We start from the raw sequence: 17,001 nt of genomic DNA, 5'->3' as shown, positions 1-17,001 counted from the left end.
CCAACAGGTATGTAATAGTCTTCCTTAGAAGACAAATTTAGACACAGTGATAATAGCAAACTGACGTAGCAATCTCCTTGTATATGAAGACATTCCAAACAATGGTTGGTTTCCATTTTAGCTGAATACACTATCTGGCAACTAAACAAAGGAATCAACTATGCAGCAACCCTTCTAAGTGAAAGTCAACTGACTGAAGTGCCAAGTTGGCCTACACATCCTTCCTATTGTCCATCTCTGCCATTATTTGCAGTTAGTATAAGGCTGAACGTAAGTGTGAATAAAGTTAATTTAATTGTAAATTAGCCTATATTACCACCGGTATATTTGAGATCTCGCACAACTGTATACTGAGCAGCTTATTGTAGTGCAATACCCTTTCACCAAATGAGTAATGATGTTGGTTTTATCTTTCTGGCTACTCTTATGATTTTTGGAGTTGAAGAGGTACAAGAATTTTGTCCAGCATTCTTTTACATGCTGGTAAATCGTAAAGACACTAGATAGGATTCACAGGCTGAGCCAGGATCGAACATACCAAAAAAAAAAATACAAAAGGGCTTTAAAAGATCTGGTCTTAGTATTGGTAAAATGCTCGCTGAGAAGCCTGAAGTGAATAAGTGCAGAGTACTCTTGTGCAGGTTGATTAAACCTGTTCATCACATGCCTCTCCAGTAATCTTTCTTCCAGATTTTCATGCTTTCTGATATAGATGTACAGTAAAACCTCGTTAATTCGAAGTCGTTGGGACTAAAAAATCGGACTTCGAATTAGTGATTTCGAATTAACCGCCAGTTCGCAATTCAGAGGTACCAACCCTTGCCGCGTTACAAAATATTCGAAGGCCCGTTACTGCATGCAGTTAACCTTGCTTCACAGTTTATACCTTTCAAATGCCATGAAAAAAGAACTATTTCCAAAATGTATCCAAGAAGGTGCATTTACAGTATTCAAATAATGCACTCGGATACCTCACTGGTAAACATAACCTCACGCAACGAAGGAAAGAAAGAAAAAAAAACACGATTCGAAGACGAGGAGAAATCTATGCTGGCTCCCATGTGCAAGTGCTTTATCAATTGGATTACTATACTGTATGCACTTTAGATTCCTTATATTTACACAGAAAGTACCCGATGCCCTTAAAATCAAACTTTCCTATGAGTGTATCCTTGTACGATTTCCCGCCATGGCACTTCTCTCGTACTTCAGAAATGTAAACACTTGCCACGTCACAAAGTATTCTAAGCAGAAATGTAAACACTTGCCACGTCACAAAGTATTCTAAGACTCATTAATACATGCAATCACCTCGATTCACAGTTTAAACCTTTCAAATGCCATGGAAAAAAACTATTTCCGAAATGTATCCAAGAAGGTGCATTTACAGTGTTCAAATAATGCACTTCGATAAATCACTGACAAACATAACCTCACGCAATGAAACAAAAAAAATCGCACAATTCAAAGACGAGGATAAATTATGCCGGTTCCCCTGTGCAGATGCATTATTTTTTGGATTTCTGTACTTCTTGCATTTTTAGATCCTGTGTACTGGCATGGAAAGTGCCCGACGCCCTTAAAACATTGTAGCTTGTCGAACTTTCCTATGACGAGGGGATAAAGTATTTCGCTTCCATGTGCATTGCAACGCACTACTATGACCCTCATCCCTCACCCTTGTACATTTTCCAGCTGGCAATTTCTCCTTTAAAACCATAAGACCGTTTGGGCTCGCATAAAAATAAAGCAATGCAGTTTCACCGGCAATGACAATATTGTTCGGTGCCTATGAATTTATTATATGAGCCACGTTTTTTTCGTCAACTGTCGGCATCGCCAGTGTTCGCGGATTCTGTTTTGTAATCTATCAGTTTCATGTCCGTATTGATACTTGGTATTTACAATCACAAAAAATGGGTACTGTCCACCTAATCAATACTTTATTTTATCTTGTTACTAAGCAGTACCGGTTTCGACCTTCACAGAGGTCATCCTCAGCTGGTCATAAGATCTAAAGTTAACTTAAAATATAATTTTAAAACATTACTAAATCTAATGAAGAGTGTAACATGATGTGAGTGATAATATTATAATATACAATATATAAAATATACAATATGTCTCTTGTGGTTTAAAAACAAACATCAATATTCTATGACATGTATATGTTGAATAAAATTCTGGTGTACCGTTCGTGAATAGTAGATAATTTGGTGAAATTGGTTTTCCCGCACACTGCCTGTTGTGATATTGCGGCGTTCCTTACAAGGTTGAATACAAAAGAATTCAGATTTCATTCAACTTAGCAATCATGAAGCGCACTGTAGACCCACCGAAGTGAGTGTAAGTGCGGAAAGCTACCCCTCCACGTTCCGGAACGCGCGTTCTAATATGACACGGAACGGATAAATTTCGAGTTGAAATTACTCTGTAACATACTATTGTTTTTGAATGTAAAGGCAGTTTCAAATTAAAAGTCTGAATTTTGGTAATGGGGCCGACATTGTACTTCAAATTACGAATTATCCGTATTTCGAATTACACAATTGAAATAACATGCAAAACTATATCTCATGTTTCCGGGAACGAGAGCTTCTTTGAATTAACCGATTTCGAATTATCGACGTTCTACTGTAAATTCTTCCGTGCAAGGCTAGTGCACCTTTTAGTTTCCAAGCCGTCAACATGCACTGTAGGAAATTGTATATGCAACTCTCCGAGAGATGCAAGTTGTAAACTTTGCCATTTAGGTGGTGGTAAGACATTGTCCTGCAAGTAAGCCAACAATGGCACCAAAGTCATAATACAAAATTCTGCCACAAGATGGTAGCATTATGGTAGTTATGACGTTCAACAGGAGTAGCAAGCAATAAAGAAATGGCGTGACTGCTATTAGTTGGAGGTTAGTGTTTATGCAGTGGTGTACCATGGCACAATGTTTGACTTGTGACAAATTCATACGGTTAAATAACTTTGAAAGGGCTTGAATAACCTAGCTGCTGAGAAGGTGCCATATTGCATATTAGCTACTTGCTGTGGAAAGATGGAGCAGGATGTTGCAACAGTTCATTGGCGTCGTCTGCGATGTCACTGTACACACGTGGACTAGGTGTCCCCGTCAGAGCACCACAAGTAAAAACTGGGACTCTGGATTCAGCTTCAGTGACATGCTCAATCCTCAGGTATACGCCTGTTGGGCACGTGGAACAAAATGGGACCATATGCCAAGTCTCCAGCTCCAGTGACAAATCTTGAGTGAAGCTGGGACAGGCATGAATGCTGTACTTAAGCACTACATTCAGAATCTATAAAACATTTTGCATTCATATTAGTGCATGTTTACCCAATTGTAATGTATGTATTGATGAATACTAATTGACCTCCAGTGGCTAACCCAGTGCTGTCTCTCCCCCTAAAAAAGACTGTACTCACCCGAACTTCTTCATAAATTGGATCTTGTAGCAGCTCCTATGCTTTCTTCACATTCCAGATGTACCCTCTTCTTATCTTTATCGCTGTTTGTAACAAAAGTGGAATGTCGTCCTTCCAACAGCCACAGGTCAACTTATCTGTCTGGTTAGGGACTAGTGAGAGGAGTTCCAACTATTTCTATAAACATGAGTGCAGAGATTGATGATTAGGATGGTGTCTGTATCAGGTTCATCTGCAAAAGATGTAGCAATGGTGCTCAGTGTGTGTGAGAGAGGATATCTAAAAATATTCACAGAAACCAAAAATGGCAGCTGTAAAGAGGGAAATCTGATTGGAGGTAAAGAAAACTGCTCTAGGTTGCAAATCCTTTCTTTATATCTTTAACCCTTATATAAAACAGTAGTTTCCTAAGCAGTGTTTCTCTCTTCTAACTCTTCCATACACCGCTCTTCAGGTTCTCCCTCCATTCCTTCTCTGCTTCCTTTCCCTCTTCCCTGCATTCTTCTACAGTAGTTCTTATACGTCTCTGTAATATTCTCCTTGTTTCATTCTTTTCTTCATTATTCTTCCTACAGTCTTCATCAAACCAGTGCTGAAAACTAGATTGTTTCTTTCTGCCCAAAACAGTTTTGACCGTTTTGTATATTATACATTCAACTGTTTGCCACCTTACTTCAATACTCTCCTGTCCAATCTTCCACTTCATTGAGGCTATTTGTCAACTGTTGCGTATTGCTGTACTGTATTATCCTTTCTTAACTTAGCATCATCAGACCTGGGTATAACAGCTCTCTTAATCCCTCTGTAGTTAGCTATCCCTTCTGTACTTTACTCTTACCAGGTAATGATCACTATCTCCATCTGCACCTGGACAACTATCCACGTCCAGGACATCTGAAGCATGCCATTTGTAAGTGCATGATCAATTTGGTTTCTCATGATCCCACATAACCAGTTACACATGCTTTTCCACTAGTGTTAATTCTTGTTCCAGTTGTTCATTTCTTCTGCTGACTGCATCTTCTGTTGGTGCATATGTACATATGAAAGATACGTTGAAGAAGCGGGTTTTTACCGAATGAAAATTAATTCTGTCATTAACGGTTTTAAAGTTTAATATGACAATCTAACATTGCTTTTTCAACAAGGAATCCTGTACTTCCCTGTCCTGTTTCCACGGCTATAGAACAAGGTGTGTGTTCCAATTGCAAGTATTCCATTTCCAGTCCATTATATTTCTTTTATTGCCACCACCATGACATATTTCTTTGTTTCCTTCTTCAAATTCTGTAATCCTTCAGGTTTACTCAGTGTTCTTACATTCCAAGTCTCGAAATACCAGTTTATGTGCCGTGTCCATTTGCAGGGTTGTTTATTCGTTACATCCGTCCAGTTTCCTTTGTCCTTTGGTTCCGTAACAAATACTGTAAAGCCTCGTTGTTTTGGAGTCATCGGGGCCCAAAAATCTGATTTCCATATCATGCCGTCCGTCTCGTTCCATTAGGGGCCGATGACCTTAGATGTTAGGCCCCTTTAAACAACAAGCATCATCATCAAAATCTGATTTCGAATTAACCGTAAGCTCTTGATTAAATATGGACCCTTGTGACGTCAGAATATTCTAAGACCCGTTACTGCATGCCATTAACCTTGATTCGCTGTTTGAACCTTTCAAATGCCGTAGAAAACACTACAGTATTTCCGAAATGTATCCAACGAGGTGCATTTACACAATTCAAATAATGCATTTGGATAAAACAATGGCAAACATAACCTCACGCAACGAAAGGGGAGGTGGGGAAGAACACTATTCAAAGTTGAGGATAAAATATGCTGGCTCCCGTGCGCAAATGCTTTATCTCTTGGATTATTGTACTGTTTGAATTTTTAGATGCCTTGTACTTGCAAGGAAAATGCCTGATGCTCTTAATTGAAGTTTAAAAACTTCATGTTAATTCCGTATTGAACCGATAATCTAATGGGAACAAGAAATGTCCACCTATTCAATACCATACAATGTTATAAAATAATTTATAACATTTAATTATTCTTAGGACCGGTTTCGATGCTGGTGTGCATAATCATCAGCCATAAAATAAGAAAAACATACATGACAAGGTTACAAAAACAACGCAAAATGGCAGCGTGTATGATGTGTATAATCAAACGTAAGAGAAGACACTGGGACCCGCTAGACACCATGACCGATGTACCTGTGTTGGACTCTTGTCAAGAGGGCGTATATACAAAGTTTTAAGACAATTGGTGCTATATTTTCAGGATAATTTTATTTAAGTCATGCCTAATTTTGTAAAAATTTGTGTACACTTTATGCATTGTTTTTTTATTCTAACCCACGTAGTTAAGTATAACAGACGACCAATAACTTATTCATTTGTGAATGTGAAAATTGGTGAAGATTATTAAATTATCCAATTCTTTCAAAACAACTATAGACTTCATGTAATTTAGATTTCCTTTCAAGAATGATTGTCTTGACTATTTTCTAGAATGTTTGGAATCTATATTCTTACAATGTACTTACATCCTAAGTGACATATTGTGTGTGCTTTGTTCCAGTTGGTTCTTTTCCTGCCAGCACTGTGTCGTAAGATGGGCGTCCCATACTGCATTGTTAAAGGTAAGGCCAGATTGGGCCTCTTGGTTAGGCGCAAGACCTGCACATGTCTGGCCCTCACACAGGTAAGTTACTCTATTTTGGAACATTTTTATTTTTGTTGAATATTAATTTCATGATTTCCCTTATGCCAAGACTTTCTGCATTTGTACTCCACATCAGAACATAGTTACTAAACAGTAGCATTCAGAACACTGCAGGTTCCCAGAAATAATCATTGTCATTAGTTACATTCTAGTTTTGTGCATATGTCGAGATAACTCATTTCTATAATCTCATACTATTCGCTATAACTTTTTTATTTTTGCTAGGGGCTTTACGTCGCACCGACACAGATAGGTCTTATGGCGACGATAGGATAGGAAAGGCCTAGGAATTGGAAGGAAGCGGCCGTGGCCTTAAGGTAGAGCCCCAGCATTTGCCTGGTGTGAAAATGGGAAACAACGGAAAACCATTTTCAGGGCTGCCGATAGTGGGATTCGAACCTACTATCTCCCGGATGCAAGCTCACAGCCACGCGCCTCTACGCGCACGGCCAACTCGCCCGGTATAACATATTTCTGTGGTTGTTGATTAGGGCTTGCTCTCTGACTTGCATAGGTGGGTCTAGCCCAGGTTTATGACCGGATGCCCTTCCTGACTTCAATTTTATGTGGATGAAAGCTGAACATCTGTTCACATTTCCTGATTGATAGTTGCTGACCGTTTTACAAACTTATGTTGACGGAAAAGATCTTGAGCGCAGTTTTCTCCTCACGATACCTATGAACTTCATTGTGCGTATGATGTGCAAGGGGTAAAGGTCTCTTCATATATATACTGAACTTATCCATGTAATGGGAGAGATACAGTATCTGCTGAAAAGTATCTGGATTTCTGGACACGTCAGAATTGTCCTCTCAGCGTTCGTTGTACTTAGTGTCCAGAATCTTATTATCCACAAACCACTTGGAAACGACCCTACCTACTTTATGCCAGGGAGCATTATTTTGCCTTAATTCTGTTTTAATCTTGGAGCTGATCTTCCATATACGATCACAGGTCAAAACGTCCTTTAAGCTTTCGCTTAAACATGCTCTGCAGTATTCTGAGGGGACAAAGTCAATTCCATTAGAAACATACTTGCACACCAAACCACTGCTGCCTTGCAGGTGTACAGAGGACTGCTTAAGACTAAGGCCCGGTGTATTCAACCTCAGTTACAATTTGATTGTTCAAATATAATTTAACAGTGAACTTCACGAAATTAGCATTTAATAAACACTGGTTAAGACTAACAATCTGTTAAATTCTCCGTCAATTTAATTGCCCATGTTCAAGCAGTTAAATTCTGTTAGTTCAAAATATGGCAGGTGCATTAGATGCAGAACTTGTGTATCTTGAATATTTGTAGTAATAATAATAATAATAATAATAATAATAATAATAATAATAATAATAATAATGGCGTGTGGCCTCCTAAGAGGCTTGGTGCAGGTGTTTCGAGTTGATGCCATATAGGGGACCTGCACGTCTGAGTGATGAATTGTAAAGATGAAGACTGCACATATGCCCATCCTCCGAGCTATCGGTATTAACCAGGAATGTTAAATTCGCCGACCTGGCCGGGAATCGAACGTGGGACCCTGTGTAGCAATGGACAGCACGCTAACCGTTTAGCCATGGAGCGGGACAATACAGACGTAGTCCGCTATAGTGAATACGGCAAATGAGAACCCCGCTATAATGACATTTCTTGTCTGTCAGTTCAAAATTCCTATGTTAAACTGTGCGTTATTTTTTGCTTACGTGTCCTATCACTGACATCCGTTATTACGAGCGATTAAGCTTGCAGGATTTTTCCATTACTGATATTCATGCATCCCAGCGATTATATTGCATGGGATCAATCACCTTCGGTATAGTTTCCTCGCTATGTCCACTAAAGAGTTCTCTCCTCGACATTCAAAGGCGACGTCGGAGTCAATATCCGTTGACTGCTGTTCCATAAAGAAAATTTGAAATGAAAGGGAACGTGTTTTCATAATAAATGGGTAAATAACATGTCTTCTAACACTTAACTCATTAATGGTAAAGGCTGACTAAACGATCGATTAATTTTAATGCTAAATACTGCAATTTAGTAAGAATGGGATACACCTCAAGATATGACATTGTGCATAATTGATTTGAGGTTAGTTTATATTTTCTCGTGTCTGGTTAATTTACGGAGAGGCTATTATGTAAATTTATAGCAAGAAGGTTATTTCTCTACTGGCACTTGAAGTATGTTTTCATCATACGTTAAGTTACGATAGGTGACTGATTAAGAAATCTCAAAACTTTTGCCGCAAAATGCGATTGATCATCTTCGACACAGTATAGTTTTCTCGCTGTGTGATTTGCGAGCTCTCTCGTCGACATTCAAAAGCGATATGAGTCGATTAGTGATGTTCGTCGACTGCTGCTCTCTAAAAAATTTTCAAAGTGAAAGAGAAGAACACACTTTCGTAATAAATGCTTAAATAACGTGGCAGTTAACTCTTTAATAATAAAGGCGAAAGTAAACAATGTCTTAATGTTATATACTGAAATTAAGTAAGAATGTGATACACTTTAAGATATGGCAGGGTACATCATTGATTTTGAGGATAGTTCATACTTTCTCGCGTCTAGTTAAATTTTGGAAAGGCTATTCCCATGTAAATTTTTTGCGTGGAGGTTATAATTTCTCTACATTTGTTTGAAATATGTTTTCATGATACATATACGGTTAGGTTAGGTGCCGCCGTTTGAAGAAGAAAACTGAAACGTTTGCCACAGAAGCCTCGGGAGTGATACCGTATTTCTCCGAATCCAAAACTATTTTTTTTTCCGCAGAATCGCATGCGAAAAATGAAGGGTTGTCTTGCCTTCGCATTCTAACAGTAATGAACACCCCTGGCAACTACTGCGGTAACCACGCTGCTGCTTTTTACCCTACCCCTACGCAGACACAGAACTCGTTGACAATAAAGGATCGCCTCTGGTGTGCCATGGCTCACTGTATGTCTCGCTGCAGCGGAAGCTCAGCTCTCCGCCAGTGTCCAGTGTGCCGATAAGGAGCCGTGTGTATCTTGTCTCACTGAGCCGTGCTCGTTCACGATTATTTTGATGTGCCATGATTCATTGTCTTGCTGCAGTGGAAGCTCGGCTCCCCCTCAGCGTCTGGTGAGTGCTCCACTCAGCACTGTCCGCTGGGAGTAAGCTGAATCGTGTGCCGTGAGCTCGCCGTTCCTGTGAATAGATTCACTCGGCCACTTGAATGAATAGATACACTGCTTCGAATCATGCATTCAGTAGACAACACTAATGCGGACATCGGTTACGCGTGATAGAATCATTACCTTCAAATTACGTGGTGGCCAGGTATTCCGCACCTTTCTCAAAGTGTATGCACCCCAGGCAGGCTGTTCTGCAGATGAAAAAAGATCCGTTTAGGTAGTTAATAAAGGAAATCATCACAGTTTGGGAGACCTGAATGCCCACACTGGGACAGACTTGCAAGGCTGTGAAGAGATCTTAGGTAGAGCCCTGCACGGATGCAGACATCTATATCAAGTTAGTGTCTTGCGGATGCAAACTTTATGGCGGTGCGGATAATATTGCTGATTTAAAAATAAAAATTTTTATTGATTTTCAGTCAGGTATGCTCTTATTTTTGCTTGTGGTTAGGCGACCCTTGACAGTGGTATGGGGGAATGGTGATACATAAAGGGCCTTGAGACTAAAGCTGCAAGTCTGACCAAAGCCTAACTGGCTCCTACCCGCAATTAGTGCGAGGAAGGAACGAAGGTCAATACATCGGTAGTTGTCGAAAGAGAAAATCCCTCATAAACCTGTGACTGTAGAGGTTCTGGGGCCAGGTTACAGATCTGTCCCTTTCAATACCTTAGGCATAGTATGCTGTAGTTCTATTTTACCACTATATTTTATTGTGCGTCCTGTATTTATGGGTTAGATTGAATAGGACGAAACATGGGTACAGTTTTCACGCACTGCATTACTTTTCAGATGCTCATGTGACAGCTAGAAAAATAGAATTTTGTTCGCATACGGCCACTATGTGGGCCGATGATTCAGTAGAGTCCCGAAAACTCTGCCTAATGTCGACCGAAGTGTGGCTTAGTTTGTGAAAATACTGTGTTATTGGGAATGGGATTGAGAAGGAATAAGTATGAGTGTTTCCTCAAAAAATACAGTACTGTACCTCTATGTATTGTTTCCCGAGAATACAATGGAGAATAAACTACCCAAATACCCTTTAAGGAAAAGTACGTACTTTCTGAAGGCATAGAGCCTTCACAACTTGAAAATGAAAAATAATGAACAAACTGTACAGTAATTTACCTGATAAGACAGACCTCAGAAAAATGGTTTATGAAGGCATAAAGCTCTATTATGAAAATTTACTAGTTAATTTTGCAAAAACTGGCTACATTTTTTAAAGAAATGCGTAATGTCTGCACTCCACTCAGTGCTTCATCACGGAGGACGAAGGAAGAGCAAGTCCATTACAGACGTACCTTGTTAAAAATACTGAAGGGTGGTTTTCACAGCCTTTAGTCCAGTGAAATTGAAATAATAAATATGGTAGTTCAACCTATTCTATACAAGTAAATAAGAGATGTAGAGATTACATTCTTATTTAATTAAAAATGGACATGGTACCGGTTTCGACCCTAGTCTGGGTCATCAGCCGATTATAACTCTAAAAACAATGCATAAGTAAGAAAGAAGTTAAAGGTCAAGTCCACACAATATCAGTTGAAGAGGCGATATAAAAATGACGGGGGTAGGCAATGTTCAATTTAGACGAAGTGGAATGTAAGTCACTTAAAAGAAGTAATGCGTGATCTTCCGAGTGTCAGCATGGCACACGCAATGTTTGGCACTGTCTCACAATGTTCACGAAAAGCAGAGAACAGTTAAATGAGCCAGACTGCATACACAGTCAGGCACAAAGTCACAACACAATCCAAATATGAAGATATAAAGTCATGAAGCCGAAGACGAGCAGCTCAACCGAAGTAACTTGCAAGCTTCAGAAGATCGGCGCGGTGTTTACAACGTCAAGTGCTGTAGTTTCATACGCTGATGGAGATCGAAGGATAGATTATTGATAAAGTATTTGCTTAGTTCACGAAAATGTACCTATCTATATATATATATATACTTATAATACGATTGAATATAATTGAATACGTAATTATGATCTTGAAGATTTTTAGAACAGTTGACGTGAAAAAACAATAGTGAAAAAAAATGGTAAAAAGCGCAATACCGGAAACAAATGAAAACGTGTGTGCACAGTGCGCTATTTCTTGAATATAATAAATGTGGGTTGTGATTGAAGTAGTCAAAGTTGGCGGACGCAAGGCATGAAATTAAATTTGAAAGTGAGGGCCCAAAATGGTGGCAGTGCAATACGGAACAATGAAATTTTTATCTTTACAAAGCCTTTAGTCCCTCACTGTGCGATATTTTAGGGGCTTGTAGGGTGTAGTCTTCATAATTTTCCGGCATTTTTTCGTTAAATGTAATAGCAGCAATAATTTCTGCATCAGGCATAATGTCTTTTCGGTATCATTCTGGAGCCACTGTCAGTTATTTTCATCGGTTTCTGCACATCCAAGAACTCTTTTTTTTTCAGGAGGTCGAATAAGTTAACTGTTTCTGCATCATGTTCAACAAACTCATTTCCCTCGTGATCAAGGAGTTTCGGACAAACGGGTTTCGCCATCGGACACAATGTTTAGTGTTCTACATGGTTGTTCCTGTCATTTTCTCTTATCTCCTATGTTCATGGGTTAGATTGAGTTTGAACCATTGAATAGGGTGAAATTTGGGTATAGTTTTCACACACTGCTTCATTTTTCATATACTGGCTTGGCAGATGGAATCGTAAAATTTGGCTAGGAAATGGCTACTAGCGTACCTGCCAACTTTTGCGATTTAGGCGGGGACTCCCGGTTTTCAACAGTTCTTCTCACCTCCCGATTTTTCTATCATTTCTCCCGATTTTAGCTTATTGTTTGGTGAACTTCAAAAATTTGTTTTCATATCCTGCCATTTCAGCTTTGTACGCCAGTGGCCAGAAATATCGACGTTTATACGAGAAATGCGCGCAAATGTAGGAATGCCCGTAAATCACGGTGCGTATATCGATTGTCAATCTTTCATTCTCGCGTGCTATGTTTGTGTTCGTTCACATCAGTCTAGTCGATTCTGGAGACTAGTCACTAAATTTGGAATCTCTTTTAGTAATTTAGGGACAGAATTTCAAAGATAGCGATTGACATTTCTAGAGACTTTTAGGAGCCATTTGGAGACAATTCTGCCAAATTTTATATTACGTGATAAAAATAACATTGCGTGAGTCAGTATATTAATCTATGCATTTGCTACGTGATTGCATCTAACTTCATGACTAATTCACGTATGGAGCACGAGTTCATACTATTTTCTGAAGGCTTATCACAGACCTTATTTATGCAGCAGATAGCAGTATTTTGCACGGAATAAGACGACTTAACTTGCATTATACTCCTCTGGAACTACCAAATAAACCATATTAATCAATATAATTTAAGTGTTAGTTCATTATTTCAATGGTTTTCAAGTGATATTTCATTGTCTGATTCATAAAAGTGTAGGTGACTCTGATAATTCTGCAGCTCCAGTAAGAAATTGGTATTTTATACAAAAATAGCCGACATTTTTCAGTGATACATCACTTCACATTCTAATCTATCCTTGGATCTATTGCACACATCGTAATATTTACCATGCTACTAAAGAATAATATATCCTTTCTATTCTTCGAACCACCATTTGAACAGACTGAAGCGGAAGTGAGTGCATACATCAGGGGATGGCGCGGGCAACTGAGGGCAGTGTCTGCGGTGTTGTTGCACGGTAGGTGAGGGGGCAATGGGGGCGCGCTATTCAGCACGAGTTTTGGCAATGGTTCCGTCAATCCAGAGCTGTTATATATACTCACTCAGTGGATGACTTGAACACGTGGGTGCAGTTGCAATCATAACCCCCCCCCCCTCCCCATGGCACTACAGCCCTTGAAGGGCCTTCGCCTACCAAGCGACCGCTGCTCAGCCAGACGGTCCGCAGCTTACGAGGTGTCGTGTGGTCAGCACGACGAATCCTCTCGGCCGTTATTCTTGGCTTTCTAGACGGGGGCTGCTATCTGTTAGATAGCTCCTCAATTCTAATCACGTAAGCTGAGGGACCTCGAACCAGCCATCAGGTCTAGGTAAAAATCCTTGACCTGGCCGGGAATCGAACCCAGGGCCTCTGGGTAAGAGGCAGGCATGCTACCCCTATACCACAGGGGCTGGCAGTTGCAGTCATAGTCTGTTTAAAACAGCAGTAAGAGAATTTTATCAGTGTGCTTTGCTTTTACAAAAATGATGTGTGTGTATTGTGTGCTAATTCATAATTATTGTAGTCTCTTGTACATCTGTAGGTTTCTTCTTACTCGTTATCTGATGCTGTTGTGCAATGGATCCGAACAAAAATCCCCCAGACTGTTATCATTTGGAGAAACGCAAGATTTTTACGTCTGGCGAGAGAAATGATTCTGTTGGTTTACAAGCATTTCCGAGCTTATACTATTGGAAGGCGAGGTTAGTTTACCTCATGTGCTGACCCCGACTCTGATTCAGACTTGGATGTGCAGCCACTTGAATGCGATAGAGATTAATTACTGCGGCACAAAGTAAGCTGTCGCTGAAACCTGCATTATGAAGACGATAATATTTTTTATAAAAATATATTTGTAATAAGTTATTTATAGAAATTGTGCTGGACAAAGCGAAGGTAGGGCAGGTTTTCGCGTGGATCCCCAACTTTCCCTGTCATTTTCATGTTAATTCCAGTACGAGTACATAATCACTGGTCATCCTCCCCAGTTGTATTCCGACCCAGTGTGAAGCTCAAGAACACTGCCCTTGAGGCGGTAGAGGTGGGATCCTTCGCTGAGTCCGAGGGAAAAACAGACCCTGGAGGGTAAAAAGAAAGTGGTAAAGTACATAATCATCACTTCTCTCGCTTATTCATCAGTCGCCCGTGAATAGCGTGACGGACCTCTCCGGCAGCTCATTTCAATTGGGAATCAGGCCACATATTTAGATAATAGTGAATAATAAATAATAAAATGTTTTATATATATATATACATATATATATACATACATTATCATTACAGACTGTTATGCCTTTCAGCATTCAGTCTGCAAGCCTCTGTGAATTTACTAAGTGTCGCCACAATCTGAGAATTTGCAGCAAACCGAGATGTACTCTCATCAATGACGCGGGTATTCCAAGGCGCCTGCATCCCCTCTGGCTGATCTCCGGATTGTGCTGTAAGAAAGTCATATATAGATAATAGCAATAATAATTTAATGAATGTAATGCTTACTGTGTATGTCAAAAAAATTCGTTCGCAATATTTTAAGCGTGGAATTATAGTTACAACATAGTAAAATGTAAAAGCCTCCATGGCTCAGGTGGCAGCGCGTCGGCCTCTCACCGCTGGGTTCCGTGGTGCAAATCCCGGTCACTCCATTTGAGATTTGTGCTGGACAAAGCGGAGGCGGGACATGTTTTTCTCCGGGTACTCCGGTTCTCCCTGTCATCTTTCATTCCAGCAACACTCCAGTATCATATAATTTCATGTCAGTCATTAATCATTGCCCCAGAAGAGTGCGACACTCTTCGGCAGCCAGCTTATATTCATATCCTCGTCGCAAGATGGGGCTTGATTCATTCCATCCCTGACCCGATCAATGACTGGAAAACTGATTGTAGGTTTTCACATTTAAAATGTAATTCAGTAAATTAATTGTTAAAATATGTATGCCGTTAAGACTGTATGGGATTCTAACACGCATACGTTAATGTATTCATTATTTTAAATGCACTCAAAGTATAATCCGTGAGCTGTGCTGGAGTATGGAATCGCGCGCCGGTTCATTTGGCAACCACGGCGAGTGTGGTGAGGCAATGACGTTACTTCCGCTTTAGTCTGTTCAAACGGTGGTCCGGGGGATAGTAACGTCAATCACAAACTTGGGCAGTGAACAGCATTTCCCAGAATTACCACAAAACTTATTTCCTTATTTATGCGGCAAATAGCAGTATTTTGCATGGGATAAGAAGACAGTTTTAACTCGTATTATACTGTGGAACTTCGAACTAGCCATATATTCTCATAGCCCAAAACGTGTGCTCACTATTTAAATAGTTTTCATAGGTAATTAGGTGCATAATAACTTTGTTTCCACATCTGCAATTTTTTAAAATCTTCAAACCAATTTGGTTTAGAGACATGACTTATTTGCAGTGATAATAAGTGACGTGCTTTACATGTAATTTTAAATGTGTGTGCTTAGTGTGGTAAATTCGGCTGACTGTTTTTACACAAACATCAGCTGGGAGTTTGAAAGAAAAAGTGTTAGACAATAACAGCTACTACTGATGACCCTAAAATGCTGCTAGTTGTCTTTGAACAACAGAACTATAGAAGTATTGACTAATTCTGTGTTGATCAAATGTATTATAAAAGTGTGAGAATTGTTATTTTGAAAAATCATTGCACAGGATAAGATTCAACAGGTTCTGAAACTTTCTTCGGAAAGAGAGTGCTGTATTTTTGTATTGGAAAATCTACAGATTTAATACTTTTCTGAACATTATGTAAGCTTATGTGGTCATACAACCCAATGATTTCCATTGTGTACTGTGATGAATTAATAAGAGCCAATCCAATGACATGTTGTTGATTAAATCTTTTATCTGAGATCTGATAGTTTGTTTGTAACAAGGTCTGTAATTAAGGAAAGAATTAACATTAAACATTTTGTGCAGGTGGACTCTGGTGACCGTACTCCTTTCACTAAGGTGGTTGAAGCCATTAAGACCAACTTCAATGATCGTTACGAGGAGATCAAGAGGCACTGGGGTGGTGGTATGCTTGGATCGAAGTCCGCTGCCAGAATTGCCAAAATTGAGAAGGCCAAGGCTAGAGAACTTGCCCAAAAGCAGGGTTAATCTTGTGCCTTTTGTGTGATGTACAGGTATAATAAAACGATGAAAAATATATTTGTTTTACTGAAATTTCATGTTGGCATTACTCCTCCATTTATAATATTTTTGTAATTTCCCTCGTTCAGTGAGAAGTGTATTTTCTTATATTTTTTCTTCTTCAAACCCCTGGCTACAAAATTATTGATGAATCACTACCTCCATTTTTCCCTGGCTGAAACCCCTACTGTACGTACGGTTACATTAAGAGATAACAACACATTGATTTCACTTGATTTCTGCTTTTTAACATATATCATAGACCACTACGCCGTTTAGCATCGGTCTGCATGCCTATGCAAATTTACCAAATGTTGCCACAATCTTCTATTTGCAACCAGTGCTGTGGCCTCATTTAGCTCTATACCTCATATCTTTAAATCGTTAGAAACTGAGTCTAACCATCGTCGTCTTGATCTCGCTCTACTTCTCTTACCCGCTATAATGGAGTCCGTAACCTGTCCTCTATTCGCCTCGCATGACCCACCACCGAAGCTGGTTTATGCGTACAGGTACATCTACAGATTGCATTCCTAACTTAGCCTTTATCTCCTCATTCCGATTGCCCTCCTGCCATTGTTCCCACCTGTTTGTACCAGCAATTATTCTCTCATGTATGTTACCTCTAACTTATGAATAATATGTACCGAGTCCACCCAGCTTTTGCTCCCCTAAAGCAAAGTTAGTCTGAAAACAGACCGATGTAAAGATATTTTCGTCTGGGAGCTGACTTCCTTCTTGCAGAATACTGTTGATCGCCACTGCGAGTTCACTGCATTAGGTTTACTGCACCTTGATTCAATCTCACTA

General features: G+C 39.6%; 1 protein-coding gene across 1 annotated transcript in view; it reads left to right on the top strand.

Annotated features, from left to right (window-relative positions):
* The window catches only part of RpL7A (ribosomal protein L7A), a 77,906-nt gene extending 61,699 nt beyond the window's left edge, over nt 1-16,207 (top strand). Inside the window, exons 5-6 of the mRNA XM_067138090.2 lie at nt 6,016-6,138; nt 15,976-16,207. Coding sequence (XP_066994191.1) covers nt 6,016-6,138; nt 15,976-16,158 — 306 coding nt within the window. The 3' untranslated portion in view covers nt 16,159-16,207. The remainder of the gene's footprint in view (nt 1-6,015; nt 6,139-15,975) is intronic.
* The last annotated feature ends 794 nt before the right edge of the window (nt 16,208-17,001 follow it).

The sequence above is a fragment of the Anabrus simplex genome, chromosome 1 (genome assembly GCF_040414725.1).
Source record: "Anabrus simplex isolate iqAnaSimp1 chromosome 1, ASM4041472v1, whole genome shotgun sequence".
NCBI lineage: Eukaryota > Metazoa > Arthropoda > Insecta > Orthoptera > Tettigoniidae > Anabrus > Anabrus simplex.
Note: the sequence above shows the minus strand (reverse complement) of the source record. Positions and strands in the feature narration are given on the sequence as shown.